The following is a 26,419-nucleotide window of genomic DNA, read 5'->3' on the forward strand; positions in this document are numbered from 1 at the left end:
AATCGAACTTCATGGCTGTTCTCATATAATAGAGTTTTCAGATCCCCATTGGATCTCTACTCTAGGGTATCTGTCCTTTTATATCTTCTTTCCATTACTATTTACGAATTGTTTAATGTAATTAGCCTGTGTAACTTGTTAATAGAATCCATTTAAAAGTCTGCTTTCGAGTAGATTATACTATTCTCAGCAATATATTCTAATATTAATTTCATAATTAGAATTTTCTTTTTTTTTGCTGAGTATGATACCCATATGAGCTTTAGGCTTTAGCGTTTTGTTTAAAAAGATGGAAAATGTTGATAGATGAGTTGACCTACAGTGTTAGGTGTGTTCCGAATCACCGCGAAGTGATTAAAACTTATAAATAAGTATTTAGATGAGTTCGGCTCATAAAGTAGTCACCCTACAACTGGATTAGCAGGCGCATGGAGCTTGTCTTATCGATAGCTTATCAGCGCGACCACAAAACTAATCGCTTCCGATGTTCAAGGGAATCATTCACCAGTAGCTAACTTTGTAACAACATTTTTAATATGTTAATAAAACAATGAAACAGGTAACGCTGAAGTAGAGCACGATAATCGTCAGTTGCACGTTTCATTCTGTAATGCCTGAGATTTGATTTGAAACCAGAGAGATCTAAAATTTCTGAGAACGTCTATCACAGTTAATCTATCACAGAACGTCTATCTAGCTAATTGAATCAAACTCATATATGTAGAAAGAATAAATTCTTTAGTAATGATAATTTAAAAAACGGAATAACAGCTTTAAAAATGGAACAAATGTATAAAAATCCGGGTTGATGAGAAATTTTCATCTTTTGAAGAAATAAGTGAAAATTTCGGGGAGAAGTTTTTTGTCTTGATTCTTGGAAAAACAAGATTTGTGGAATATTTTGATCTTACAATTCAATATTCAATCGCAGCAGAGAATACAGTAAATAAAGGCGAAGAAACTAATACAATTGTATAGTAATTAAAGGTAAGAAAAATATTGGGATCAACTGTAATCAGCTATGTGAAAAGTAAAGTTTGATTTATGTAGGCTTTGACGAAGAAAAAACATTTGAATTTGGTCCTTTGCTTAAAACGAGGATTGTGAGTTCTCTCCAATTTTTGCTTCTATTTAATACTTGATTACAGAAGATACAATAATTTGAGCCTAGCAGATACCATTCATGGAGAAAGATTCCAAGAGGACAAAATCATTAGCTTAATAATAACTATAATTTCCAGTGAGCAATTCCAGGATTTTACATGCGTAAGAAACTATATAAATATGATAACGATATGTACCCAATACATTAAAGAAGACGAAATGCGTAGTATGCTGCTACTTAATGCGCATATTATGAATTCCACAGTATCATAAACAGATCTGAAAGCTTCATCCGCTTAGAAATGAGAGCCTCAGATTCCCTTTCAATGGGACAAGGGGAAATATATATATATAAAATCAAAGTCCTCTATGAGTGAATCCAATTGATATGTCTGCCTAAGAGGTTGATATGTACATTTACAACGGTGAAAATAAATGAAGTTATCGACTGATTACAGATTATTCATTCCGTTTTCATTGATAGATTCATATGAATGTATAAGTTGAAATTTTATTGAAACGTCCAGTTAAAGTTCTGAAGTTAAGAGGAGATGCCTCCCAACCCTAATCAAATATGAACAGCAAAAATAATAAATTGATTGAGAACACTCTGCATCTATGTAATTTGTATTATCATGCTGATAAAATAATTGTGGCTCTCTTGAAATGAACATAGACTATATATTTGATCTAAAATTTTTGGTAGATTCTGAATTATAGGTGAGTTTCAAGCTTGTGCTAGTTAGTTAAACTAGTTCAAAGCAGTTACCTTTCTGAATTCTAATAATAGCACTATATGAGTACAATATTATGAACAAATCATTTATCGTTACTTTTCGTTGGAGCGAAAAGATGTTACGCCAACCACTGAGTCTCATGACGTAACAAAGGAGGGAGTCTTTGAAGGAGGACTATCAATTCCAACGGTTCAACTTATATCAATATTGATAGATTGACAATACTAGATGAGTATCACAATGGGATTTCGATATAGTACATGTTTTCGCAGTCCCTTGAAACGTCAAAATACAGTGGAACCTCTATATAGAACACCTTATTTAGTACATACCTCGTAATAATACATTTTTATATCGAGATTTCACTGTATCACATAAGCATGTTGAAACTCTCCGTTTATGAGCTGAATAATAATAATAATAATATCGAGTGACCTGGCTGGCTCAGGTCTGGTATGAGAGGTTTTAGGTCGCAACTGATCAATTTCAGGGCCTCTGACATGACCTATCGACTGCTTTTCAGGCAGTTTATGAGATGATTATTTGTGGGAATAGTAACTTCATTTGCTGCACAAGTACAAGATTTAGCTCAACACACTCATCTTTAATCATGAACTTCCTTATTTTTCATAGCCACTATTTCCTCTTTTTTTTCTTAATTCCTCATTTCTTCCATAATTCACTAATTTCTTAGTATACTAAGAATTAAACATCCAAATTCCGCGTTTAGTAATCGAGGATGAGAAACCAGTTGAACGTCAGACCCATAGACCTTTTCATCTCTAGGTGAATCAACACCTCATTTATTTATTAAATATGGTCATGAGATTATTAGTAATTAAAATCATGTTATCCGCAACACATTAAAGCTTTTCTATTTCATCCAAATTGAATTGTGAGTGAAACTACCCCGATTCTATTTCCAACCACTAACTAGCGTGTAAAATTACAAGCCAGAATTTCAATCCCTTCTTTTGAAACAACAACCCTCTATTTCATTTGTGAATGGGGCTTGTTAGTACGATCCTATTGGCCTAGGGCGAAATTGATTGGCCCATCATTGAAACAAGTAAATAATGTTGAGTTAATGTTGGTTTGATAAACCATACTCGAACTCTATTTAATATAACATTAAATCACTATTGTTAGGAACCCATGCTACATTCCCGATTGATTAACCTACTGTGACATCGGAACGTGTAGAATGTTGATGTTATGTGGAAAATTAAGTTTATTTTCTATTTCTAAATACAGTACATACATACTGTAAGAACTAGCTTGAAATAGAGTTTCTTGATGTTTAAAACATTGAGCATTTTGTTTTAGAAGAGTATGTTCTTCCCGGACCCAATCCGACGTTTATAATAGCCTCTTATCATAGCTTCCTTTAATGAATGTCATGCTCAAAAAATTGACAACACTGAACATCTGTTAGATGTCCATAATATAATCATGTAGATATTGTTATCCATACTTCTATGAATGAATAACAAAATAACACGTTGAACGTGCTATTGCTTGAACTTCTTGTGTTATTGTCTCATTCAGTGCTTAAAGTATACGTGGTTTGTTGTCGTATACACGATCTTTGCGGTATCCCCATAGAAAATAGTGACAAGGTGACAACCGAGGTGAACGAGGAGGCCACTCCACATCTCCAAGCAACGAGATCAGGCATCCTGGAAATTTCTGGCTTAGAAATTTGTTAGTTTCTCTCGATGTATGGCATGTTGGAACCATTTGGGTTGAAATTTCTCCTCAACTTTTTTAAAGAAATCATGCAACATTGTTAGATAACGATCTGGATATTAAAAATGGCGTTCTTTCTAAAAAGTAAGGGCCAGTAATGAAGTTTCGACTAATGCCACAACAAGCAATTAATATTCGCCATTGATACAAAACAGCATCTACAAACAGAAAACCTCAATCTGTATTCTTCAATGTTTCCTCCACGGCGGATAAGGCAAGGTTATCTCTTAGACAGCATTCTGTCATCAACTTCTGCAGGAGTCTTTGGTCAAATCGGACGTCCTTATTTATCCGTACGTAATTTATGTTTTAATTTTTGCCCTCTCTAATATTATCAAAAAAGGCAACATCCAAAGTACATACTGTAAAAAATATTCGAGTTTCGTTCAAAGAATAGTATATAGCTAAGCCAAAGCCTCCTATACTTCTTCTTCTTCTTCTTCTTCTTCTTCTTCTTCTTCTTCTTCTTCTTCTTCTTCTTCTTCTTCTTCTTCTTCTTCTTCTTCTTCTTCTTCTTCTTCTTCTTCTTCTTCTTCTTCTTCTTCTTCTTCTTCTTCTTCTTCTTCTTCTTCTTCTTCTTCTTCTTCTTCATGGCGGAGGTTGGCAATCATGATGGCAATTTTCACCCTGCTTACAGCTGACTTGAAAAGTTCATTTGAGGTGCACTTGAATCAATCCCTTAAATTACGCAACCAAGATATCCTTCTTCGCCCCACTGACCTCCCACCTGTTATTTTGCTTTGCATAATGAGGTGCAATATTCAATACTTGTCTACTCTCATTATGTGACCCAGGTACCTCAATTTGCGCTCCTTGATTTCACCAATGAGTTGCAGTTTCTTACCCATTCTCCTGAGAACCTCTTCATTTGTAACATGATCGGTGTATGAGATTCTCAGCATTCTGCGATAGGTCCACATCTCAAAGGCTTGTATTTCCTTCTCACCCCATCTATTCAATGTCCATGCTTCCACACCATATAATACTACAGGAAACACGAAACATTTAAGGAGACGCATTCGTAATTCAAGCTTGATGTCTCTTGATGTCAGTAAATTCTTGATCCTGATAAATGTGGAACGTGCTTTCTCTATTCTTATTCTCTTCTTATACTTCTTCTCCAAACTCCATTTTTCTCGACTTTTCAACTCGAGATGACCAGTTGACAGTACTACTTCGCAATGATGCCATTCTTCCTAGGGCATGGCGTTCTATTAGAGGAGGCTGTGCTTTTATACTCTGAATAAACAGGTTGAGACTTTGACAAAATATCCGTGTTGCCAAACTGTGCAGAATTTCTTGACATGCAAGCCAATATGACTTAAGGAAGAAGGGTATCATCTCATGAAATTCATTCCCTAGAAAGATTAAATCCTCACTAGGAAAGGGCAGATTTAAATCGTTTAAAATATGACAGTCGATCATGTTCGAGGAGCTTAACAATGTTAAATGTCAATGGAATGAAGAGAGAGGTTTACATTCACACGCACGGGCACACGAGCGTGAACATTTTATTACCATTCGCATCAATAATGTATGAAAATAGGCATGGCTGAGCTTTGCTAACGGCTTGCTGATTAAAATACAACCAGCCGAATACAGCAACAACCCGGAAATTATTGAAATATTCACCGTATTTTGCTATATTATAGTCAACAGGTGACTGTGAATTAGGCGCCATAACAAAAATCGACTGTATCGATTGCCTCAAATTATCGATAAATTATTAAATCTATCGCAAGACGGTGGGATGGAGGAAGCTTTGTTTTAACTTAATTAATTCCAACGAATTAAACGCAAATTCATTTTATCGGTTAGCCGCCGTAATGAACAATCAACGAACGATTCAAACTTATCAGCTCCGATGTTTGCTCTCCTAACAAGTTTTAATAGGATAAAATTTGGTTATTTCAAGCAAACAAGATCGGTGTGCTGATTATATTTTGCCAATGATGTATTTTGCTGAGCGTCGCGATCGGCCGCATAATAGATTGATACATTGGCTAATATCCTCGCCTCGCCCCCATTCATCGTTGATTGCCTTACAAAGTTTGTTCTTCTCTGTTCTGCGCTCATGTGATGAGATGTAATGTGATGATAAACTGCACGAATACAGTAATCAATCTGTTTGAGAATGGATGATGAAGAATCCAATAGAACAACACGTCTTGATGAGTTGTTGGGATTTAATCAAGCAGCAGAATAAGTCATTACAAAATTATCGGCTGAAATAAGCTTGAAGAGTAGATAAACGTGTCAGTTATTTTGACTATCACAATGTTATACTTGATTAATTGAATCAAGTTTTGATTGATATAGATGAATCAATCTAAGATGATCTTATTTAGGAGGCTGTTTTAGAAATTGATAATGTTTTAGAAAAATGAGTCAATTAGAATTGCCATTAGGATACTAGAATAATTCTCACAAATTCTATCATTGTAGTTTGGGATTTTGAAGTAATTGAACCCCAATAAAATATCATCAAAAGACCACTTTTGTGAGTAAATCTACATTTTATTTCTATCAGTCTTATTTGAGCTCTAAATTGTCATTGATCACTAGCTACTTTTTGATCTGGATATTTTCAACTGACAACTATTAACCAATTAGTGAAATTACATTTTACATTCCCAGTTCACATCTCATAATAATATTGTGGATAGTGATTTACTGATTGAGAAAGCACGGGTTACCTGCTAGTCTTTAATTAATAAACTAATTTTTTCCCATTGCAATCTAGTCTAAAAAGACCAATGAGCAATTTAATAAACCAAATGAGATTTTAGTATTCTAGTGAAATTGGGATCTCACATGTTCATTCAACAGCTTTGTATGGATAATCTGAAAAACTTCAATGAATATGCGATGAAGGATTGAAAAATGTTTGTGGTTGCAGACGAAGGTGGCTGTGCGCGGAGAAGTAGAACTGCAGTCACGCAGAGAGTTGGACGACAGGGAGAGTGAGCGGGAGAGGGGTAGCGAACCCCGGGCGCTGGACTTCAGCATGGTGCAACATTCGGCTGCAGCCGCCGCCGCCGCAGCCGCAGCTGCGTTCTGGGGCGGGGGCGGCAAAGAGACAGCCGCCTCTCACTCACCGGCCACTCTGTCACCGCCTCCGCGCGCCTTCACCATCGACAGCATCCTGGCACCCTCCCGCCCCCACCAGACGTCGCCGCCATGCCGCCCTTCACCCACCACCGCCCAACCACCTGCCCTGCTCAGGCATCCACTGCACTTCTCTCATTTTGCCGCAGCGGCTGCCGCCTCCGGCTTTGCTCCCGCCTCGTCCGATTTCCTTGGTAAGTACAGTCAACAAATGCTCATAATCTATAAATTCCAGTCAAAGACACAAATCCTTTACCTATAATCTCTCTGAGAGTTATAAAACACCATTTAACATCCAGTAAAGCCAGTTACACACCATGATTTTTGAACTACGATTTTTCCAATCCTTATAAATTCTACCAGCTTGAATAGAACTTAGCAAACACATGATGTTATCATATGTTTGCCGAATTATGTTCAATCCAATAGAATTTATGAGAACGGCGAAAAAACATCGATGTGTGTGTAACTAGACTTGGACAACAATAAACACAATACGATACATCGATTACAACTACTAATCTTACTAAAACTTCAATTTGGAGTCCTGTTCGCCAGCATTTTTCCTTGATATTATTATCACTCTTCTTCCGTCATTTCCACTTTGTACGAGTTTTCCTTTTGACTTTCAAAATTGTTTGATTTTTTTAACTTTGAGCTGACTCTTCCCACATTTAAATTGTTGTGACTTCTTGAATATTTCTCCCAGACAATCCTGCCTGTGAATGTAGAAGTGGAGAACCTTTCAAAATTCGGGTTTTCCCCAATTATATTCCTGACTAAAGCCGCTATAATTTCCGAACTAATTCCAATGTCTTTGTTGTTCGACTACTGTGTTTCAACTTACGAAACAGGGACCGCTCTCAAACAGAAAGGCGGTGACATCTAGGTATAGGTTAAGCTCGTTAGTAGTAAGCTAATACCTAATAAGAGTGATCAGCGAAGCGCAGAAGCAGCAAGAGCAGCGTGACTGGAGGGAAATCGCAAAACCCTTGTGCTGAGAAGCGCCACTAACCGCAGCAACCTGCCAAACAGCTTAACTTCAATCTACAACACACACTTCAATCACACTCTGTTCCAATAATAATCAAGATGATAATCATACATAATACTGCAATTTCTGTGTGCTCTAATAATTATTTCAATTATCATTATCACTAGGCTTCCAACTAACAAGCTATTTTGAACGTGTACACCCACAATAGAGGAGAGTTAGCGGTATTATATTGCGTATGATCTCGGTGTTTTATCAGCATGATTTGGAATAGTTTATTATGTATCTTGGAGTGTAACTTCATTGATGATCCCTTTGTTAACTGAATATTCAAGTCACTGGATAGATAAGACGAACTGCTGAATTCTGTTTAAAACAGTAAAATACGACTTCAGGTAGTAGGTGCAGTAACACAAAAGTTGAGATTGTGGTCCGCATTAATAATCATCCAAGTATGTTGTGATTGCCTAGCATCTAATAATAGGAACCAATCACAATGTTTCTTGAAACTGATTGATATTATAGAAAGACATTCAGACTTGGCTGAGAATGTACTTAATAATCGTTACATACTTTTATCTGAGTTTGAAATGTAGTATCTTATGAAACATTGATCGACTTGTACAAAACCAACGGAAATTATTACAAAATAGACTGGTAAATTCATTTGATTTTAAGCTACATTCAAATATCAAACAAGTTGAATACTTCTCGAATGTCATCTTATCTTGTTAAGAATGAACAACTTGTAAACACTATAAAGAAGTTCAAGGGTGGTTATCATGATTGATTCTTGAACAAATAGCGTGAGAGAGTTGATGAGGGAAAGAAATCGTGTTTGAAGGGTGAAGAAGGTATACTTTTTGCCACGTGGAACCCAACAATCTTCTGATACTGGAGGCGAAGACTTTACTGCCAGTTCATCTGTGAAATTATTATTGGTTTAAGAAGAAAGCGCAAGAGCCTATCCCTTCAGGCATCGAAAATAATATTGCAAGCCGAACAAGTTGCATTGCAAAGTAACTTAACTTTCTTTCTTGATGGTCATTTAAATATTAAACTCCGATTGCCTGAGGCCAATGGCCTAGAAGCGATATTATAACGGTTGGTGTGCTAGCATTCATGAATTTTTAAACTTTCATCACCGATATTATCGATTTATAGCTTACCATTTACCCAGAAAATACACCTTGCGGGTCGGAATATCACGAAATTCATGAATATAGAGCTTTTGTTCTCAGTATGCTTTGTATTCGAACAATCTGTATTATTCTGGGAGTGTAATATCTGGAATATGATGCAAACTTTGAGAACCAACGAATCACGTCCTGCTTCACAGCAGGAAGAAGAAACATGGGTACTTGGTTACACTATAAAATGATTACAGTTTAACAGATATGGTTCAAAAATTTAACGACCTCAATACGTGGTTTCAAAACGATTAATTATCATACTGAGATGGAGATGAGTCTGAGAACAAGTTTCATCACTCAATCTGAAAGTAGCAGTGAGTTAGAAGTAATGTAGAAGTAGCATATCCATTGAGATATGGATAGAGGTCTCTAAGGATATGAAATTCAAAAGCAACTGCGAACTCACCACAATAATATTATGACATAGCAGTTCGTACCTTCTTTACTCTCGTCTGTTTCGGATCCAGGAAACTTTGTATGGGCTGAATGTCAGTGGCTGACATTTCCCTGGAAAATCCGAAACGTTTTGAGCGAAGATTTGCAGGAAGCGGAGTGGTTTGTGCAACTCTGCAGACTGGCGGTAATTCCTGTGAAGAGGATCGAGGCAGCCGAGGCGAGAAAAAGGATCTTCTCTTTTGAGGAAGCGTGAGGCAGGCAACGTGAGGCGCTAGGTCTTAATTTGAGGTTAGAGGGCGCCACAGATGCTGATGCAACTCCTCTAAGCGTTGGGGATTTTCTTGCATGAGTGCGTAACAGCTCTTAGCTATGCACCGGTGAACTTCGAGGATTTGTATATTTTTTCTTAGTACAGCACTCTTAGAATGGAAAAGCTTGAAGGAAATGTGAAAAGCTCCTCTGCAATGTCGAAGCTTCCTCGATCCCTAAGGTCAGACTTAGCTCTTCTTCCGAATAAAGCATCATGCAAACACATTCTTACAGTTTGGTCTGCTTGGAGACGACCATCATATTTTTATATTTTATTCATATTTTCCTTTTGTATACCATACCTCCATTTTATTCATTCATTACTATTGCTTTCTATTATTACATTCTCTTTATCACCCACCGATGATAACCACCGTTTTTTAAAATTATATTATATTTCTGATCATCAAAATGTGAAATAATTCACTATGTCTATAATCTGATATCTGGCAATCTTTTTGAATCATAAACCTGAAAATTCCAAGCATAATGTTAATAAGCTTCTCAACTGTTGATAATAGCCTCTGTTGAACTGATTCAACAAACCTAAACCAAGTGAGCCTCAATTCCATTTATGGATTATGAACGTTCATAATTTTTTTTTGCGTAAAAGCTATCCGATGTCTCAATAAAAGGTCTAGCCGATAATCCCCTGATCACGTCATTGGTTGATATACAGTACATTCAGCATTCAGTTGACAGCTACGTGATGATTAGAGAGAGAGAGAGAGAGAGAGAGAAAATAAGGAGAAAAGAGAGGAGAAAAACTCTCGCCTTGGGCCACAGGGGACGTTCGGTTTACTCACCATCTATTGTAAGGTCTTGTGACCCTTTTTTAAACGAGAGGTGAATGGTTTAAGCCAGTTTGAAACCTTTTAGGGGAAGTATCTGTGTTAATGGGGCTGGAAAGACTTGGTACACTTTTTTCTGCATGAGGGTTTTTCTTGCACTGGTTCACCATGCCTCACCAAATGGTGGCCTCCATCTCACTGTTATGTGGCAGATGGCTCACTGGGTCCGCGTCTGCAGTCGGGTGTGGTGCTCGACAAATTCTCACTGTTGACTATTTACACGACGCTTTCTACCTAGATCTGCAACTCAAAGCAGTAGCGCAATGTTTGAGCTATGTATGAAAGTGAAAAGCACCAATACTCATTATTTGGAATTTTGGGTTGATTTTTGACCCAATTCCCGTAATTTCTTCCAAAATACAGATGAATAATGCACATACAGTGTTTGCTATATGGAGTATACTGCATGTGAATTAATTCAAAATCACGGTTAAAATGGCTGTATTTTTTCTGTCGTTGGTTTGGCTTCTATATAAATATAAGGTCCTCTAGTTTATAATGCCGCATTTACATGTTGGCAATGTCGACAAACGCCAGTGTGGTTTGCCAGTGATGGCCTTCATTGCCTTCATTTGCCTACGTTGGGTTACCAGGCTAGGCCAGCGACTGGGCCAGCGACTGGACTAGGCATAATCGTTCATATTTAAAATAGTGAATCACAGTCCTATCAGAATCTATTGAGTTTTGATGTTGATTAATTTGTTGCAGCGGTTGCGTATCCAGGCCTGTACTCGGGCTACATGTCGGCGGCCGCGGTGGCAGCTATGGCAGTGCAGCAGGGGGGTGGCATGGGGGGCGGCATGGGAGGGGCACCGCCCCCCAAGCGCAAGAGGCGGCATCGCACCATCTTCACCGAGGAGCAGCTGGAACAGCTGGAGGCCACCTTCGACAAGACTCACTATCCTGACGTCGTTCTCAGGGAGCAGCTCGCTCTCAAGGTCGATCTCAAGGAGGAGCGTGTTGAGGTTAGTATCCAAACCAAATAAAATACCAACTCTACATTCTTAATATTTTTAACATTTCCAATTTTCAGTTTGTACTCACATTACATCTTGTTTTTGTATAATCCTTTTGTGTGGAAATAGATTTGATTTGATTCATTGCATGACTTCATGTTGGTTGCAGAAATCAATGAAATTCAACTCAATTCAAGTTTCATTCTATTATTTCTTCACTTCACCAAATCGATTTCTTTCTTTTACTAAATTTATCCCATCATGAAACAGTAACATCATTTTAGTTTATTATGAGTTTCCATTGTCTTCCTTTGGATATGATAATAATGTCATTACCAGAGAGCTGTACATATAACAGCATTAACTATATGTTTTAGTGATTAACACTGATTGGACCAGTGAAATTCAGGGAGTGCCTCAGAACTGCGCGTTTCAATTTGTCTAGTGTATGAACTTATAAATCCACACCGTTATGAATACTCCTACAGGGCATATTGCAAAGAAGAGTAATGGGAAGGAGAGGGGTCGGCCAGAAGAAGGATTTCATAGCTGAAAAATTTGAGAGCATTGTTCTCCATGAACACCACGGAATTGTTCCGTGCAGCTGTGGATAGAGTGAAACTAGCCACCATGGTAGCCAACGTCTGGAAGCGGACAGGCACATGTAGAAGAAAAAAAATGAACGTAACCTAAAAGGTTCTATTCAATTAGGCTTTAAAGGTAATAGGAAAGGTTAGGGAGGTGAAGTTTTGGCTTTAGAATGGCAATATGTTAAGAGTATTTGGAAAGTGTTGATAATTTTTCATAATAAACACAAATTGATTTTGATTTACGAAAAGCTGAAATACTCGCATTTTTAGATATGGCACCCTGAGATTCACGTTATGAATGTTGTGAAAATATATGATGCCAGAGTTGCTAATTTTATGTTACCACCGCCATTTATAGTAGATATACAACTATCTCAAGCTAGTAGATATTTAAGCTATTCCGGTATACCGTATCTAATATACTTTTTGTGTATTTGAGAAGTTGATATTGTGGTAATTATTCATATCTTAGTGTGAAAAAGACTAAGAAATTGTCAAAAAGCCACAGATTTATTGATACTTAGAAAGGCCGGTTTCGGTTATTACACCATAACCGAAACCGGCCTTTCTAAGTATCAATAAATCTGTAAAACTATAAAACAATACGTTATAAATTTATAATGAAAAAGACTAAGAAATTGTCAAAAAGCCACAGAATTCAACAAATCTGTGGTTTTTTGACAATTTCTTAGTCTTTTTCATTATAAATTTATTACGTATTGTTTATCACATAGATCGACAAAGGTGTAATAGCCGAAACCGGCCTTTCTAAGTACCAATGGTCTAAAAATCTGTGGTTTTTTGACAATTTCTTAGTCTTTTTCATTAAATATCTAATATACTGTTGATTCTTGATAATAATAAATTCTATCTCAATGTAATTCATTCGACAGTAACATATTATATTTTCTCATGATTTGATAATAAATTTCAACAATAATAATTGAGATTGAATATTTTGGTAGTAAATTAAATTTCTTCATAGTTAACAATCAACTTGGCAATAACAGCAGTGAAGACTCAGTAAAGGATGGAGCTATTTGTTTTGTTCAATGACGGATAGCAAACCAATGTTAACGAGGTGCTGACTTAAAACGTGAATCTCACTACAGATGTCAAAGAGAACGTGTGATGTTTCCATATTAATCGAGATCTATATGGTGGAAAAGTGAGCTAAAAATAAAAGGTTAAAGATTGGAAATAATTGATCGTGTAGGTAAGTGGATCTCAATAATAAACTGAGCTGAAATTACTTGGGGTGAAAATTAATCTTTGATAATGATTACATTCAGTTCTGAATTAGAAATGTAATTTTAGAGCTCAGATGAGAACTCAACCGAATCTAATATTCATAAAATGTTTGATGTTTTTTTGATGCCAGTAACAAGCATGAGCCATGCATTAGAGGCTACATGTACAATGTAAACACGATTCATCTTCCACTTAATTAGTGCAGCAACAATAAAATTCTGAGAAACTTGAAATGTTAATTAGAGAAACTGTATCAGAGCCTGTTTAGTAAAACGAATCGACTTATTTGATAATTGATTATTCATTCCAGCAAACTTCTAATAATATAAAGAGTTGGGCGGGTGGTGGATTCTTGTTGTAAAAAATGTTGATTTTGATCTTCTTTACCACTAGACATCGTCGCTAATTTAGCACTGCAGTGTTTTATCGCTTCAAGCAAGAACAGCCAGAGTAATTGCATTTTTAGCGCTCTTTTGTGTTGTAACACAATCTGGTTAAGTTCTTAGCCAGAGTGGCAGCTGTGAAAGTTGGTGGAGGAGGCTGCTTGCTGCTGCACAGCTGATAATAACAAAAGCACTCGATTAGTGGCTTCGCTCTCTGCCAGATGAGATTTCTACGGCTTCTCTCATCGCCCAAAGCTCCAGCTTTGCTTTAATTAGATTCGAGAAAAATAAATAACAAGAGTGTGCCTGCCGAATCCGAATAACAGCATTCTTTAATCGATTCAATTGTAGGAGCACAAGTTCTGTTGCTGCTTAGTACACTCTTATTACTACTTATTACTCACTCTTTGATATTATCGCTGCAGCTACTCGTTCATGATGTCAATCGTTTCAAGAACCTTGAAGCCTACAGAGCAGATAACATTCTATCTTACGCTCCATTTTCTTCAAGCTTGAAGTTATAATTCAGAAAGTTTTAATTTACAATTATAAAAGTCTCCTCTATTTACAATAATGAAATGTCGAGCATCAATTTCTAAAGAGTACCCAGTAATCACAGTCGAAGATAAGGTCTAAAATTTGTCCATTACAATCTAACAATTAATAATCATTACTGATCATCGCACAAGTTCTCATTCGCGAACACATTTACATTCCAATTAGAGTACTTTATTTCAATTTATTCGATTACCTCAAGTTGTCGGAAGTCAACGGAAGGAAGTGAAGGATCTATTTACATGTTTTAGGTAACCCGAATCAGAAAAACGAATAATTATAGAACAAATTATTATTGTGGTAGAGTGAAATTTTAAAGATGATAATTGGGTGGACTTGGAGTGATAATAATGGTTTCAAGGAACTAGTTCAGATTTAAAATTAACTTGCTTGTATGTAAGGATTGATTTGAGATTTCCATTTATCGCAGAACCTTTGCATGCATTTTTTTACGTCAAATATGTTTCGATGGAGGTTGATTTTCCAGTATCTCTTCAATACATTCGTTTAAAAATTGTTCAACTTCCGTGAAAAAAGACAAATTTCACAAATAATAGATTTTCTCTTCAATTTCATGGAAGAGAGTTTTTACAAAAAGTTGATCTTGCAACTCAAATTGAGTTCATACTCAACCTTCGATATTAATTTGATCAAGACTCAATGCTTTGGGAGTCTCACAAATTATCTAAACTTTGAATTAGTTCTGGAATTTGAAACCATGAAGTGTGCAATTGAGAGTAACTTACTTGTACAGAATGTTCAGTGTATGTGAGAATTTGAACAGTCTATACCACATGGAATTAATATAGGAGAGTATGAGATTGTCAATGTAATCCACTATTCCGTTTACATCCTATAACTAATAACATACATTTCAATGGGGCAAATAGTTGGCTTTCGGCCTATTCAACCCTCCATGTCCAGCTATTCATATTCACTTGGATTCCTTGGCGAGGACAGGATAACTCGGAGGCCAAGGAGTAAGCTAAATACAGTACTGTATAAACGTTGTGTGTTGATGTACAGATTCGAGAGAGAAAGTGTTATTGCAGGCACACTCAATCCCTCTCCTACACCAACAATGAGACCAGCCTACATTATTATCGTATGTAATTAGCCATATCCACACACCATCCCAGCTGCACGCATACATTGCTGCTAGATTATCACTTAATCGGGTTTAGCTCATGTCGCCTTGCATATGCATTATGCTATGCTCCATATCATCATGCACTGAATTTGGCTTGCTAAGTACCTTGCTATTTAAATTGACACTCGATGTTTGCAAATAATTGCTGTGTAAGTTAGAAGATGTCATTTTCATCTATCAAAATATTTTATAAGATCATAACGGTCTTGTGGTTCACAAGAAAGAGTGAAACAGTGTTCTGTATCCGTTTGTCTATGTACACATTTTAATAATGTTACGATAATGAGAGTATTGTGTCATATTTTTTGATTGATCCGATCTACTAAAAATCTTCGTGGCACTATCTTGTTGGACTCTTGGAGAGATGTTGTCTCCATAACTCTATATATGGTATCACCTATTTGTACTTCTTGGAATGTTATTGAAGTTCATTTATAGATAGAAGAATGGACCATACCTTACTGTATAAAATCATAAATATACTGGTATTGATAGATATATAACAGGGGATGCTACTGTTAAAATCTACGAATATTTTCAAAACATTTATCGCAGTTGACGCAAACTGTGTCAACAAATGAAAATTGAGTCAATAAATTTAAAGATCTAATAAGTAATCTTTTTGGGTCCAGTTTCCAGTATGTTGGGCCTACTTGCTTTGAAATCAAGCCAAGCAATATGACAGAATATATTTGAGAGTAAAATTCCTCCCCTAAAAATAATGTTCTCCTTCCTCAATTAATGTTAAATTTAAAGTTAATGAAAAATTCTACTAGATGAAGCCTATATCTTCCGAGTCTCTAGTCTCTGGATTACAGAATGATCATTGCTGTAGAGTAAAGTAATGACAATGACGGATGATACCAATGTGGAATAATATCCTTTGTTCTAAACTTCATCGTTTTAATATTCCACTCATTTCATCCAGCTTAGCCATATTCTGGTTCATGTTATTCACACAAACACAATTAGCTAAGTGCAAAGTAACAAATACTGAATTATTAGATGTTTCGCTGCAAATCTCCGCTCAAGAATCCAATGAAAATCATGATATTTGCAGTAAAGCTTTCCACTTTGTGAACTTTGGTGTAGGATTAATGGGATCCGAAAACGAGAATCTAAAAGGGAATTATTTATCCTAGATTAAATGTATGTTGTCAAATGAATTCCAATGTTTTAATTCTTCAAGATATGAATGAGATAAAAAGTCACCACAACATGAGCGGTGCTATGGGGATTTATACTCGTATGCGGGTAACTTCCCGAATCTAAATACATAAAAGCGGTGGTTGGATTGCATTTCATAGTCAGTAACGTAAACATCCACTGTTACAGGGACTTTTTAGCATTTCTAAATAATTATAGTGGTTCTATTCTATACTAAATTTGAGTTTTTGGAAATATTTGTTAACTTTAATAGTCTAGACAACAATGCATTTCTCATTCGACAATAATTCAAGTAGACCTACTTTAACCAAATGAAAAGATCAAATTGATCTAAAAAAAATTTTTTTTCTTCGATTACATGAGACTGACATCCTAATAGATAACAAAAAATGTATTCTCAATTACTCTATGAGTAATTACCAAGTTCAGTAGAATTACAAGTATTTGAAGTATTCAGTAGATTGTTTGGAAACTCAATTAGATGATGAAGATGTATATATGAACAGAGAAAAATGTCGTCAAGTATTGAAAGTTACTGTATTCATCCGAGGAACAGTGATAAAAACATGTCGTGGGTTGCAATAGAAGTCAAGACTTTCTCGAACCTATGAAAGCTCTGTGAGTTCTGAAAGTATCATAATTTATTAAAAAAAAACTTGATCCTTTCCAAGACTCTGATACTCATCAGCAGTCCATACATGGAAAAATATTGACCCCAAAATTTTCAATCATATCGGAGTAGCTATTTACTTTATGAATCTATCAGTCAAATATGATCAAGATCATTAATTAGTGATTTGCATAAAGAGACTTTGAGGATTTCACTCCGCTTCGCTTACCACCAATGTGTGATATGGATTAATGTGACATATTACTCAGTAGTTCTGATGGGATCCCAGCACCAAGCTAGTTTCTAATTCGGGAAGGGGTGAGATTATCGGAGCTGCTGTAATTCTACAAAGATTATAGCGATAATTGTAATCAATAGTAAAGCGAATGTAGATGGGGGGGGGGGTTTAAGAGCGCTTTCGCAATAATGACTAGGATGCGAATGGCCTTTCATCTTTGCTCGCCTTGTACGATTAAATGAACAGGTGACTGGATATCGCGACGATGGATATAGACAGCATCAGGACGATAGGAGTGTGCTTTCCTGCTTTGTGCCTCGCATCTGTGTAGGCCGACACATTTATCCACCAACCCCCACCCCCCTTTCGATAACCATCTATCTATCTGTCACTTTATTCATTGCACTCAGGCATGACGAAATGCAGTAGACAGGCGGGGGCACGCCTTGAGTTTCGAGAGGGGGTGTTGGGGGAGCCTCGGAAGCTTGTTATTGCCGCCAGTACCGCCGCGCCGTATCCATGACAACGATTACGATACCGTCAAAGCCCCTCAATTTTAGACGATACTCTCTCATCCCTGCAATAGTTCTCTCTCACTCGCTCTCGACAAAATGGAACCCTTTAGAACGGAATTCGAGAACGATCCACCACTATCACGACTCCACCCCCTCATGTCATCCGACTGCATTACGTCTCATATTATTTTATTATTTGTGTGAAGCGATACAATGCATGGTGCTGCTGCTGTTCCTTTTGACGTTTGCGCCGATATTTTTATTATTATTTGTCTTTTTGATCTGCGAAGAGGAAAGTTTCGTAACAAGATACGAAAAGCCATCGGCTCGTGAAGGCTGTGCTACGCGACAAACGACTGACAACGTCGAAGATAAAAGCGATAACAAAAAATTAAATCATACCTCGGGACTTGAGCTCCGTGTTTTCGCCCCCACACTTCTGCAAATACAGTTGTGTCTATGTGAGCAGAAAAAATTACAAAGCGTTCTCCGATTGAGAAAATGGAGACTGGAGGGCGAAAACAGAAAAATGACGGGGAAAATGCTACAGGAACGAGATACGCCGTAATACCTGGGATATTTCATTACACTTGAGGACGTTCAGCACTTTATACTTCACTTTTCATATTCCACCGATATGAAACAAGCTCTTTGTCAAAGAGAAGAGTAATGACAAAACGAAAAGATAATCTAAAAGGCAGCGTGCAAAGCTATAACCAGCCAACCGTAGAAGATTCGAAACAATTTAAATCTTCTCTTTTACCTTCAACGTCAGCTTTATTCCACTCACACCTACATTATTCCACTATTCTTTTCTTCAACGTCAGCTCCTTCCTGGAAAAAATAATAATTAAATTATTACAGAATCTCAAAATCTAAGGTCCTGTTGCGTTGCGCTCATATCATTTGAGTATTCGTATTAATAACATAATTTATTTATTCAGGGAAGCGGAATAACGAGGCTTATGAGTAATCATTCTTCACAAATCTTAAAATTGATTAACAAATTCGATAACAGCTAACCTTCATCCTTCACCAACTTTGTCCATCTTACTCATTCTTCTGGGATATTATAATCTATTTGCTCAATATTATTGAAGCTATTCAATTCCAGTTCTACTCGTATGAGGTATGAGAATTAAAGCCGTTGCTTAATAAGACTATACAATGTCCACTCACAGAATTACACTCCTGATAACAAAGAGAAGGGATTCAGCGAAACTTCCTCCTGTACAACATCTCCACCAAAACAGGGATATCGAATTCACTAATCTGGTCATATAGCCTTTCTATCAATGTCTGAAGTTTTCGGCCATATACTAGCATGTTACTTATATACCTACAGTACCAATTGCTAGTTGAATTGATTTTATCAATTCATGCATCATAATAGTTTAAATTCCGTTTTCCACCATGCTTAAAGTTTGTTATAATTCTAATAGGACATTAATTTCTAAATACCGGCGTTTTATCTCTCCAGCGATTGATTTTATCAAGCAGGCAATCAAAAATAAAGCAATTATTCATGACAACCAGCGCTGTGTTACAAAGTGAGCCTACAGCCTTGCAATCAGTGACTGTACATTTAATAACGTTTGAGGTGAGGACGCAATAAAGATGAACGATTGCAGTGGCAGAAAGCAGCCGACAGGTCGACAGGTGGGCTCAAATCACTACTATTGAAGTTCATAGCAGACAGCAGACAAGCGAATGAGTGAACCAGCATCCAGCTACAGTTAAGACCACACCATTCTCATTATAGTCGAATGAAGACCAACGGTCCCTAAGAGAACGACAGTAATTGGCTGTCCAATGACACAGGGGTGGATCATTTCCACAGGGGTTGACACGCATCCGAGGGGTTGCTCTGGAGAGGGTTGAACGTCGTTCTGCCTCTAGGAATTGCCGGTATGCGATCGTGTAAAAATTCACCTCATCTCTCGGCAATTTCATGACTTTGCGTCGTACTGAAAGTCAGAAGCTCTCAATTGCCATTGAAGAGCTGCAGGGCAACCCCAGGGTATCTCTTCGCCAATGAAGTATCTGCGAGTATTTTTCAATCATCATCATTAACTTCTCCAGAACCTTAAAGCGAGCTTCTCGTTGTATCAGTGGCTACATTCGCCCCTTGGGGCGGTTTGTCAACAACACGTTCAACAGCTCTCCAAGCCAACCCTTCAATTTTTACCAGAACGTCCCCGTCGAATTTTCCCAGTTTTTTATTCCGCCTTCGTTCATAGGGAACCAGTTAATTAAGGATCCCGTATTTACGTAGTAATTGTTTTCCTCTTTCCCGCAATCACAAACAAAAAATCGACAAGTTAATATTAAAGTGTACGCGACAAAAATGATTTGTATTTTTTTATTACAGCAGCATACCTCACTTTCCTGAACGAGAAAAAATGAAAAATTTCACCGATTTATTCCTCGGAGGCTTGTTGTCGACTTGTCTCGTTTTTTGCAATTTTTCTCGTGTAAACGATGATTAGCAATCGCTCCCCACTGAATACATTTTTATTCGACCGCAGTCACTAGAAAAATAAAACGATTGGTATTTCAATTATTCACAATTTTTATTTGATATTTTTTTCGGCATTTTTGGATTCTGATTCCGTTATATCAGGAACTAAATAGTTCTTCCGAGAACATGATAGGCTAATTTGTTCGTGGAAATTGTCTTGTGAACGTAAAATGACTTCGAAGCGAAATCAAATAAAATAGTACAATCAAAACTCGCAGTAGTTCAGCAAGTCAGTTGAATTACAGTTTACTGAGTGCTGAGAAGAACGTGCTGAATCAGATAACCGCATATTCAATTTAAAGGTTCTTTTCAATAAATTAAGCTTGCTAATTGGAAGACAGGAATCAAGTAAGCCGTTAATAGAACCCGTGAGTTCGAATCAAGTAAGCCGTTAATAGAGCCCCTGAGTTCCCAATTTCGGAGTCATCTTCCGCATTACCGTTGAACATGAGTTGATAAAGTTAAATCTATATTACAGCTCTAAGCTGGATAACAAATCTCGAAACTTCTGACAGTTGGTTCAGCTTATTGATTTGGTGGAAACTCAGCATTGAACGATTGAACTAATTGAGACAATGATATATATATATATATGAATAAGGATTGTTGTGTTATCAAATGGAGACTTTGTGATAGTCTAAGAGCATAAGAGATTCTAAAATATATGCATACAGTATATAGAGCCTGAGAGATTCTATTCTATACAGAGATCACTATTCCATACTGAAGGGTAGAAATAGATATTATACGAAACGTATATCAATAATAATAACTATTTTAACTTTTTGATATCCCTTCTCGTAAAGAATTCCAACTTAGCGTGATTTTTGGAGACATGTGTTTACGAACTATTGGACTTATCAACTCAGCCTTTAGTAGACTTTAGTCAAATCTCTAGTGTTTACATGGGAAGGTGGCAGCTTTTTTCTTTCTTCTATGTTTAATCTTTTTTCTCTGATTGCATCCGACGTGTCAAGAGTCAACTTATTGTCGCTGGTGAATGGAGACGCAAACAGAGAAACGATTGTTTAATCAACAAATTGGTCTCGGTCGAGAATAGGAACAAAGCAAACAATAAAAGCTGAGAAGTGAAGCGACAAAAGTAGCGACAGTTGGTCTCAAGATCCGGCTGATCGGATTCTGAGATGATAAGTGCTCACTTGAATGTTTGATGTTCAATAAAAAAAATCAATAAATTTTCAATCCCTGGTAGTAGCGTGATTTATTGATCCGTGAAAAGGCAAGCTAATTTCTAGCAGTTTCTCAAGTGCCTTATCCGTTCAGAATGCAATAATAATGTATGAATAGTTGCATGCATACTCAGTCCCGACCTTGTTCTTAAAAAATTTAGGAACTAAATAATTTTAAATTCATGGCAACTCAAAATTATATTGTAGCCAGGTGTAGAGAGCTGAGAGTCAATGAAGATTATACGTATAATAATAATTCTGAGGGTGATGCCCACATAAGCTCTTTGGCTTGTGCGTGGGTGATGAGTGAGAGGGATGATGAGAGATGACGACTACTTTTTAGGTTGTCGGGACCGACGCTTTATCGTCTCCTCCGAAAGTGAGTGTATTTCAATATTTGTAATATGATTCAGTGATGTCATGTGAAAAATCAATGCCAAGGGAACAAATAAGAGAAGCATACACAAATATTATGATGACTGTTCAATTGCAGTTGAATTATAATGGGGTAAAAGACGTAGCCCGGAGTAAAAACGAGCCAAAGAGTAAAGACAGCGAATTTTGATTTTTCGTCCATTTTCCATCTAGTTTTACTGCAATCATCTTGTTTAGAAATTAAACAAAGTATTTGGATATCATTAATTTCGGTGTAGCAGTGGAAAACCTTGACCTATTAACAAATCATCCTGGATTGGACTAACACATTCACTAAGCATGATTAAGGCTAATAATTCATGAGAACTAAATGATGCAGTTGTGTTATATATTTGGATAAGTGATAAAAGACCGTGTAGTGTTCAATGGAGGTTGTAGGATAATAATAAAATCCAATGGTAAAAGGCAGAATGTGAACTACATCTGAAAGTTCCTATTTGAATTTGGAATTGAATGATTCTTTATTGATTCCCTTCTCGCAGCTCCAAGACAAATAATACATGAAAGACGTGAGTTCAAGTTGAAGACCCACTTGGCTTTTAGAGATTCAAAAAAATGCATTTGATTCAGTCCGTACTGTTCAGTAATTATTATTTGGAAAAACAATAGACCTACCCTCAGAAATCATACCTGAATACTTTATCAATCAATTTCTCAGATCGCGAATTAATTAAAAAGCAAGTGTGTCTGGTCTTCTAGGGAGATTTACGGTTGAAAAATTCGCTGAAAAAACTTCAAGATAGGGGAGCCGACAAAGTAACTAAACTTTCATTCCGAGAAAGCTTGCTGGAAAGTTCAGAGGAGTAGAAAAGAAATAAAAAATCAAAGATACTCGATGGTTTGAAAAAGTTAACCCTTTTTTGGAAGCAAGAAATTCAGAATTAATTAACTAATTATACAATAAACAATTCATAAGAAATTCCCAACCATTTTGCATCTCACACAACCAGAACCAAGACGACCGCAATGCTAATGTTTGTTTGAGTTTTGAGTGAAAATCACTCAACCAAGCTTAAAGTTGGCCGTTTTTCCTCTTTTTTCTGATGAAGAAAATATACTTTCTTCATCGCCTTGGTCAATTATAGCAGGAATATTCTTAAGGTTTTTGAGGTTCGGTGAAAGTTTTCAAAACTTCAAATTTTATCTTGAATCTTCACATTATTTCTGAATCTTCACCAATTTACCAAAATAGTTCCTCAAGAAGATTATGGAGTGGAGAATTCAGTGACTTTTATCACTGATAGTCTTCTCCAACACGAATAGTTTTCATACGTCTCCAACTGCCAATTCCTATCCATTCCTTATGGGGCTTGGGAAATCTATCCTGTATAATGCGATCTAGTTTTCTGAAGCTAGGAGTACAGTCTTTAAAAGATCAATAATTTTTCAATTATTCATAAAATGGTGAACGTGACCAATACTTTTGACAAAAACTATGTTGTGTAAATTATAAAAAATCAACAAATTATAATATTTCCAAACAATTTTCAAATTTTGAGAATGATGTGTTATTTATGAATACTATCATTTTTTCATGATCACTTTTCGATTAAATTGATAATATAACGAACCAAATTCTTATAGTTGAACAAATGATGTTGGAATAGTGTCTCATATATTTTGTCGTTTTCGTCCTATTTTCGTGGTTAAGTGGTGGAATGGACTTTACTGTCCATACTTCACCCCGTCATCAAAAATACAAAAGGCATTCTATCCCATTCCATCATATTTATCATATTGTTGAATTTTATAATTATTACAGAATTGTAGCTTAATGGAAGCTCAACGTCTTGTTACAGACTGTGAAAATGTGTTAATGCAACCAGATTTGCACTTGAGCTCCATATATAATAGCCCTGAATCGGTCAGATTATAAAGTAAACTGATGTAGGGGTCTCAAGAACTTACAGGGAAGTTGGCAGGTGAGCTTCACTACATGTGTTTGCCCTTTCTGGTCGTGCCAAATTTGATTCTCAGATATCGAATGGCAAACAGTGCAGAGTAAACAGCACAAGTCACAGGCTGGGCATAGCCTCAAGCTGTTTCAAACACTATAAGCTGAAGCTAAAGTTAGGTTCAGATTGAGCCAGACCTCTCAACTTGGCTTCTGCTAAAGTTAACCAATTATCTCCTTTAAACCTCCACAACAAACCTCCACTCCAATGCCTCCGTAAATCAATTCACTGCTATAATGATGTTCATGATTATTAATAGATGCAGGTAATCAAACGTCAGGCTTCATATCTAGACATCTTCAAACTTGTATTAAATAGGTGAATGTCAATTTTCCAGAATGTATTATTTTATACATAGGAAAAATGGTTAGCTATTGAACTTCATATTTTTAAGTGTTACCTTTGTCTTTCTGAATTTCTGAAATGTTCAATTAATCTTCCCAGTCCTGAAGCTACTGCGTGGTGGTGCTATTTGAAATGTATACAAATTCATTCCGATGAAAGATTCTATAGGTCATCACCAAGAGAAAATATTCTTCCCATGTATCGAAAATTATGTAGAAACTTCTATGCCGTATAACATACATTCATACTGACATTTTTCTGATGTATTTCAACTAGGAGCTTTGACAGATGTGTAGATGTGAAGCCCAAGGTTTGTTTACCCGCAACTTATTTTAATGTCGTATATTCAATTGCATTGTATTGGAGCATATCAAATTCAGCCCAGTAGTCTAGTTAATCCAAGATTAGATGACTACCTCTTCTTCACAATCCGTTGATACCAAATGAATACAAACAACCCTTTGTCCTATGGGACTAATAGCTTGGAGATGATTATGCTGCTATTGTCTTTCGATCTTATTTACTAAGCTTACAGCATTGAGAGCCCTTATCATTCCAAATGTGTAATTGCAAATAGGCAGTGTGTGGCTATGGTCTTTACATGTGATTGAAGCCAAAACGTTGCGTTTGATACGCACAAGATCGCACAAATGCCAAGAATAAAGGGGCTTGAATTAGAGCGAGATTTGTGTGAGATGTGAATGTTTGTGCTGTGGTTAGAATGTAGTGAACAGGCTGGCGTGTACAAAGGGATATTGATAGTTTAGTCATCGGCCAGAGAAAACAGAGCAAGGCTGAGTAGAGATGGATGTGTTGTTGTGTTGGTGAGGGAAGGGCTGGATACTTCATGTTGAGATTTATGTGTGTTGGTGTAGTGTTGGTTTAATTTGTGAAGCTCATATCAGCGCCGGTTTTGGGCTGGGGTTACTGTGAATGGGCAGGCAGGAGTACTTACGGCTACTAGACAATGGTCTCGGTCTGCTCCATGAGTTGAGCACTCTTCACTCTTCCCACACCACACATCATGGGCTACTAACCCTTGCCATCGTCAAGAGCCAACATAGATGAGACTTTCAACCTTCCAAGTCTCCCTTGTTGTTTCTGGATGTCATTATCTCAGTCAAAATCATCATCATCCACATCATAACTGATCCCCCCTTCAATGATCGGGCCAGTGCCTGAGCCTCACTCTCTCACTCACACCCACCCTTGTAATCATTGCTTCACCCTCTCACTCACACCCACCCTTGCCGCAAGCCTGTTTTGTTTTCGTTAATTAAAATCCTCCCAAATTGTTTTGTCAAGTGGTCTAATATGTATCGAACAGCACCTTTTCTCTCCTCTCCTTCATCTGCTTGCTAATTTCATTTTGAAAACAAACACAACCAATGAGGTCACTGAACGATATGCAAAAAACTATTTTGAACAGGATTTAGTTTCCATGTAGAACTAGTAGTACACTGATTTATTTTTCACTTTAACGAAAATGATACTGTCAAAGTCTGACGTTGATGTTTATCTAAATCTCAGGCATTGAATTGTGATCACTCATAGTAGATCATCACCATTGATATGGAATTTTAACAGAAAACTGGAATCATCAGTGATTACTCTTGTAGAGATTAGAAAATGAATAATACATGATTCCTATTGAGCTAATTTCTTAGTAGTGAAGTGGGAAGCCTAGAATAGTTCAGAAGTTATGAACAATTAAGCCGATCTCCTGGTGACAAATGATTTTGTCGGAGAAGGCTTAGTTGTTGAAATTGTGCTAGGCCCTGAGATCTGCGGACTTGAATCGTATCAATAAAGTGGTCCTAATTCTAGTGGTTTGAGGGTATTGGAAATAAAAATATAGATATGTGGTTGACTGAAAATATTACAAAATACATCTTTACATGGATAATCAAATAATCAATCTGTCTTTAAGAGACCAACACAACATATCTTTAAGAGATCAAATACTCATGTCTTTAAGAGATCAAATACTCATGTCTTTAAGAGACCAAATGCACATGTCTTTAAGAGACCAAATACAATACGTCTTTAAGAGACCAAATACTCATGTCTTTAAGAGACCAAATTTACGGGGACACATCTGATATTGTAGTGGGAGG

General features: G+C 36.7%; 1 protein-coding gene across 1 annotated transcript in view; it reads left to right on the forward strand.

Annotated features, from left to right (window-relative positions):
• LOC111052114 (homeobox protein goosecoid) overlaps nucleotides 1-26,419 on the forward strand; it is a 55,171-nt gene that overhangs the window by 3,489 nt on the left and 25,263 nt on the right. Inside the window, exons 2-3 of the mRNA XM_039429422.1 lie at nucleotides 6,490-6,892; nucleotides 11,150-11,406. Of these exons, the coding sequence (XP_039285356.1) occupies nucleotides 6,490-6,892; nucleotides 11,150-11,406 (660 nt within the window). The remainder of the gene's footprint in view (nucleotides 1-6,489; nucleotides 6,893-11,149; nucleotides 11,407-26,419) is intronic.

Source organism: Nilaparvata lugens, chromosome 5, assembly GCF_014356525.2.
Source record: "Nilaparvata lugens isolate BPH chromosome 5, ASM1435652v1, whole genome shotgun sequence".
Taxonomy (NCBI): Eukaryota; Metazoa; Arthropoda; class Insecta; order Hemiptera; family Delphacidae; genus Nilaparvata; species Nilaparvata lugens.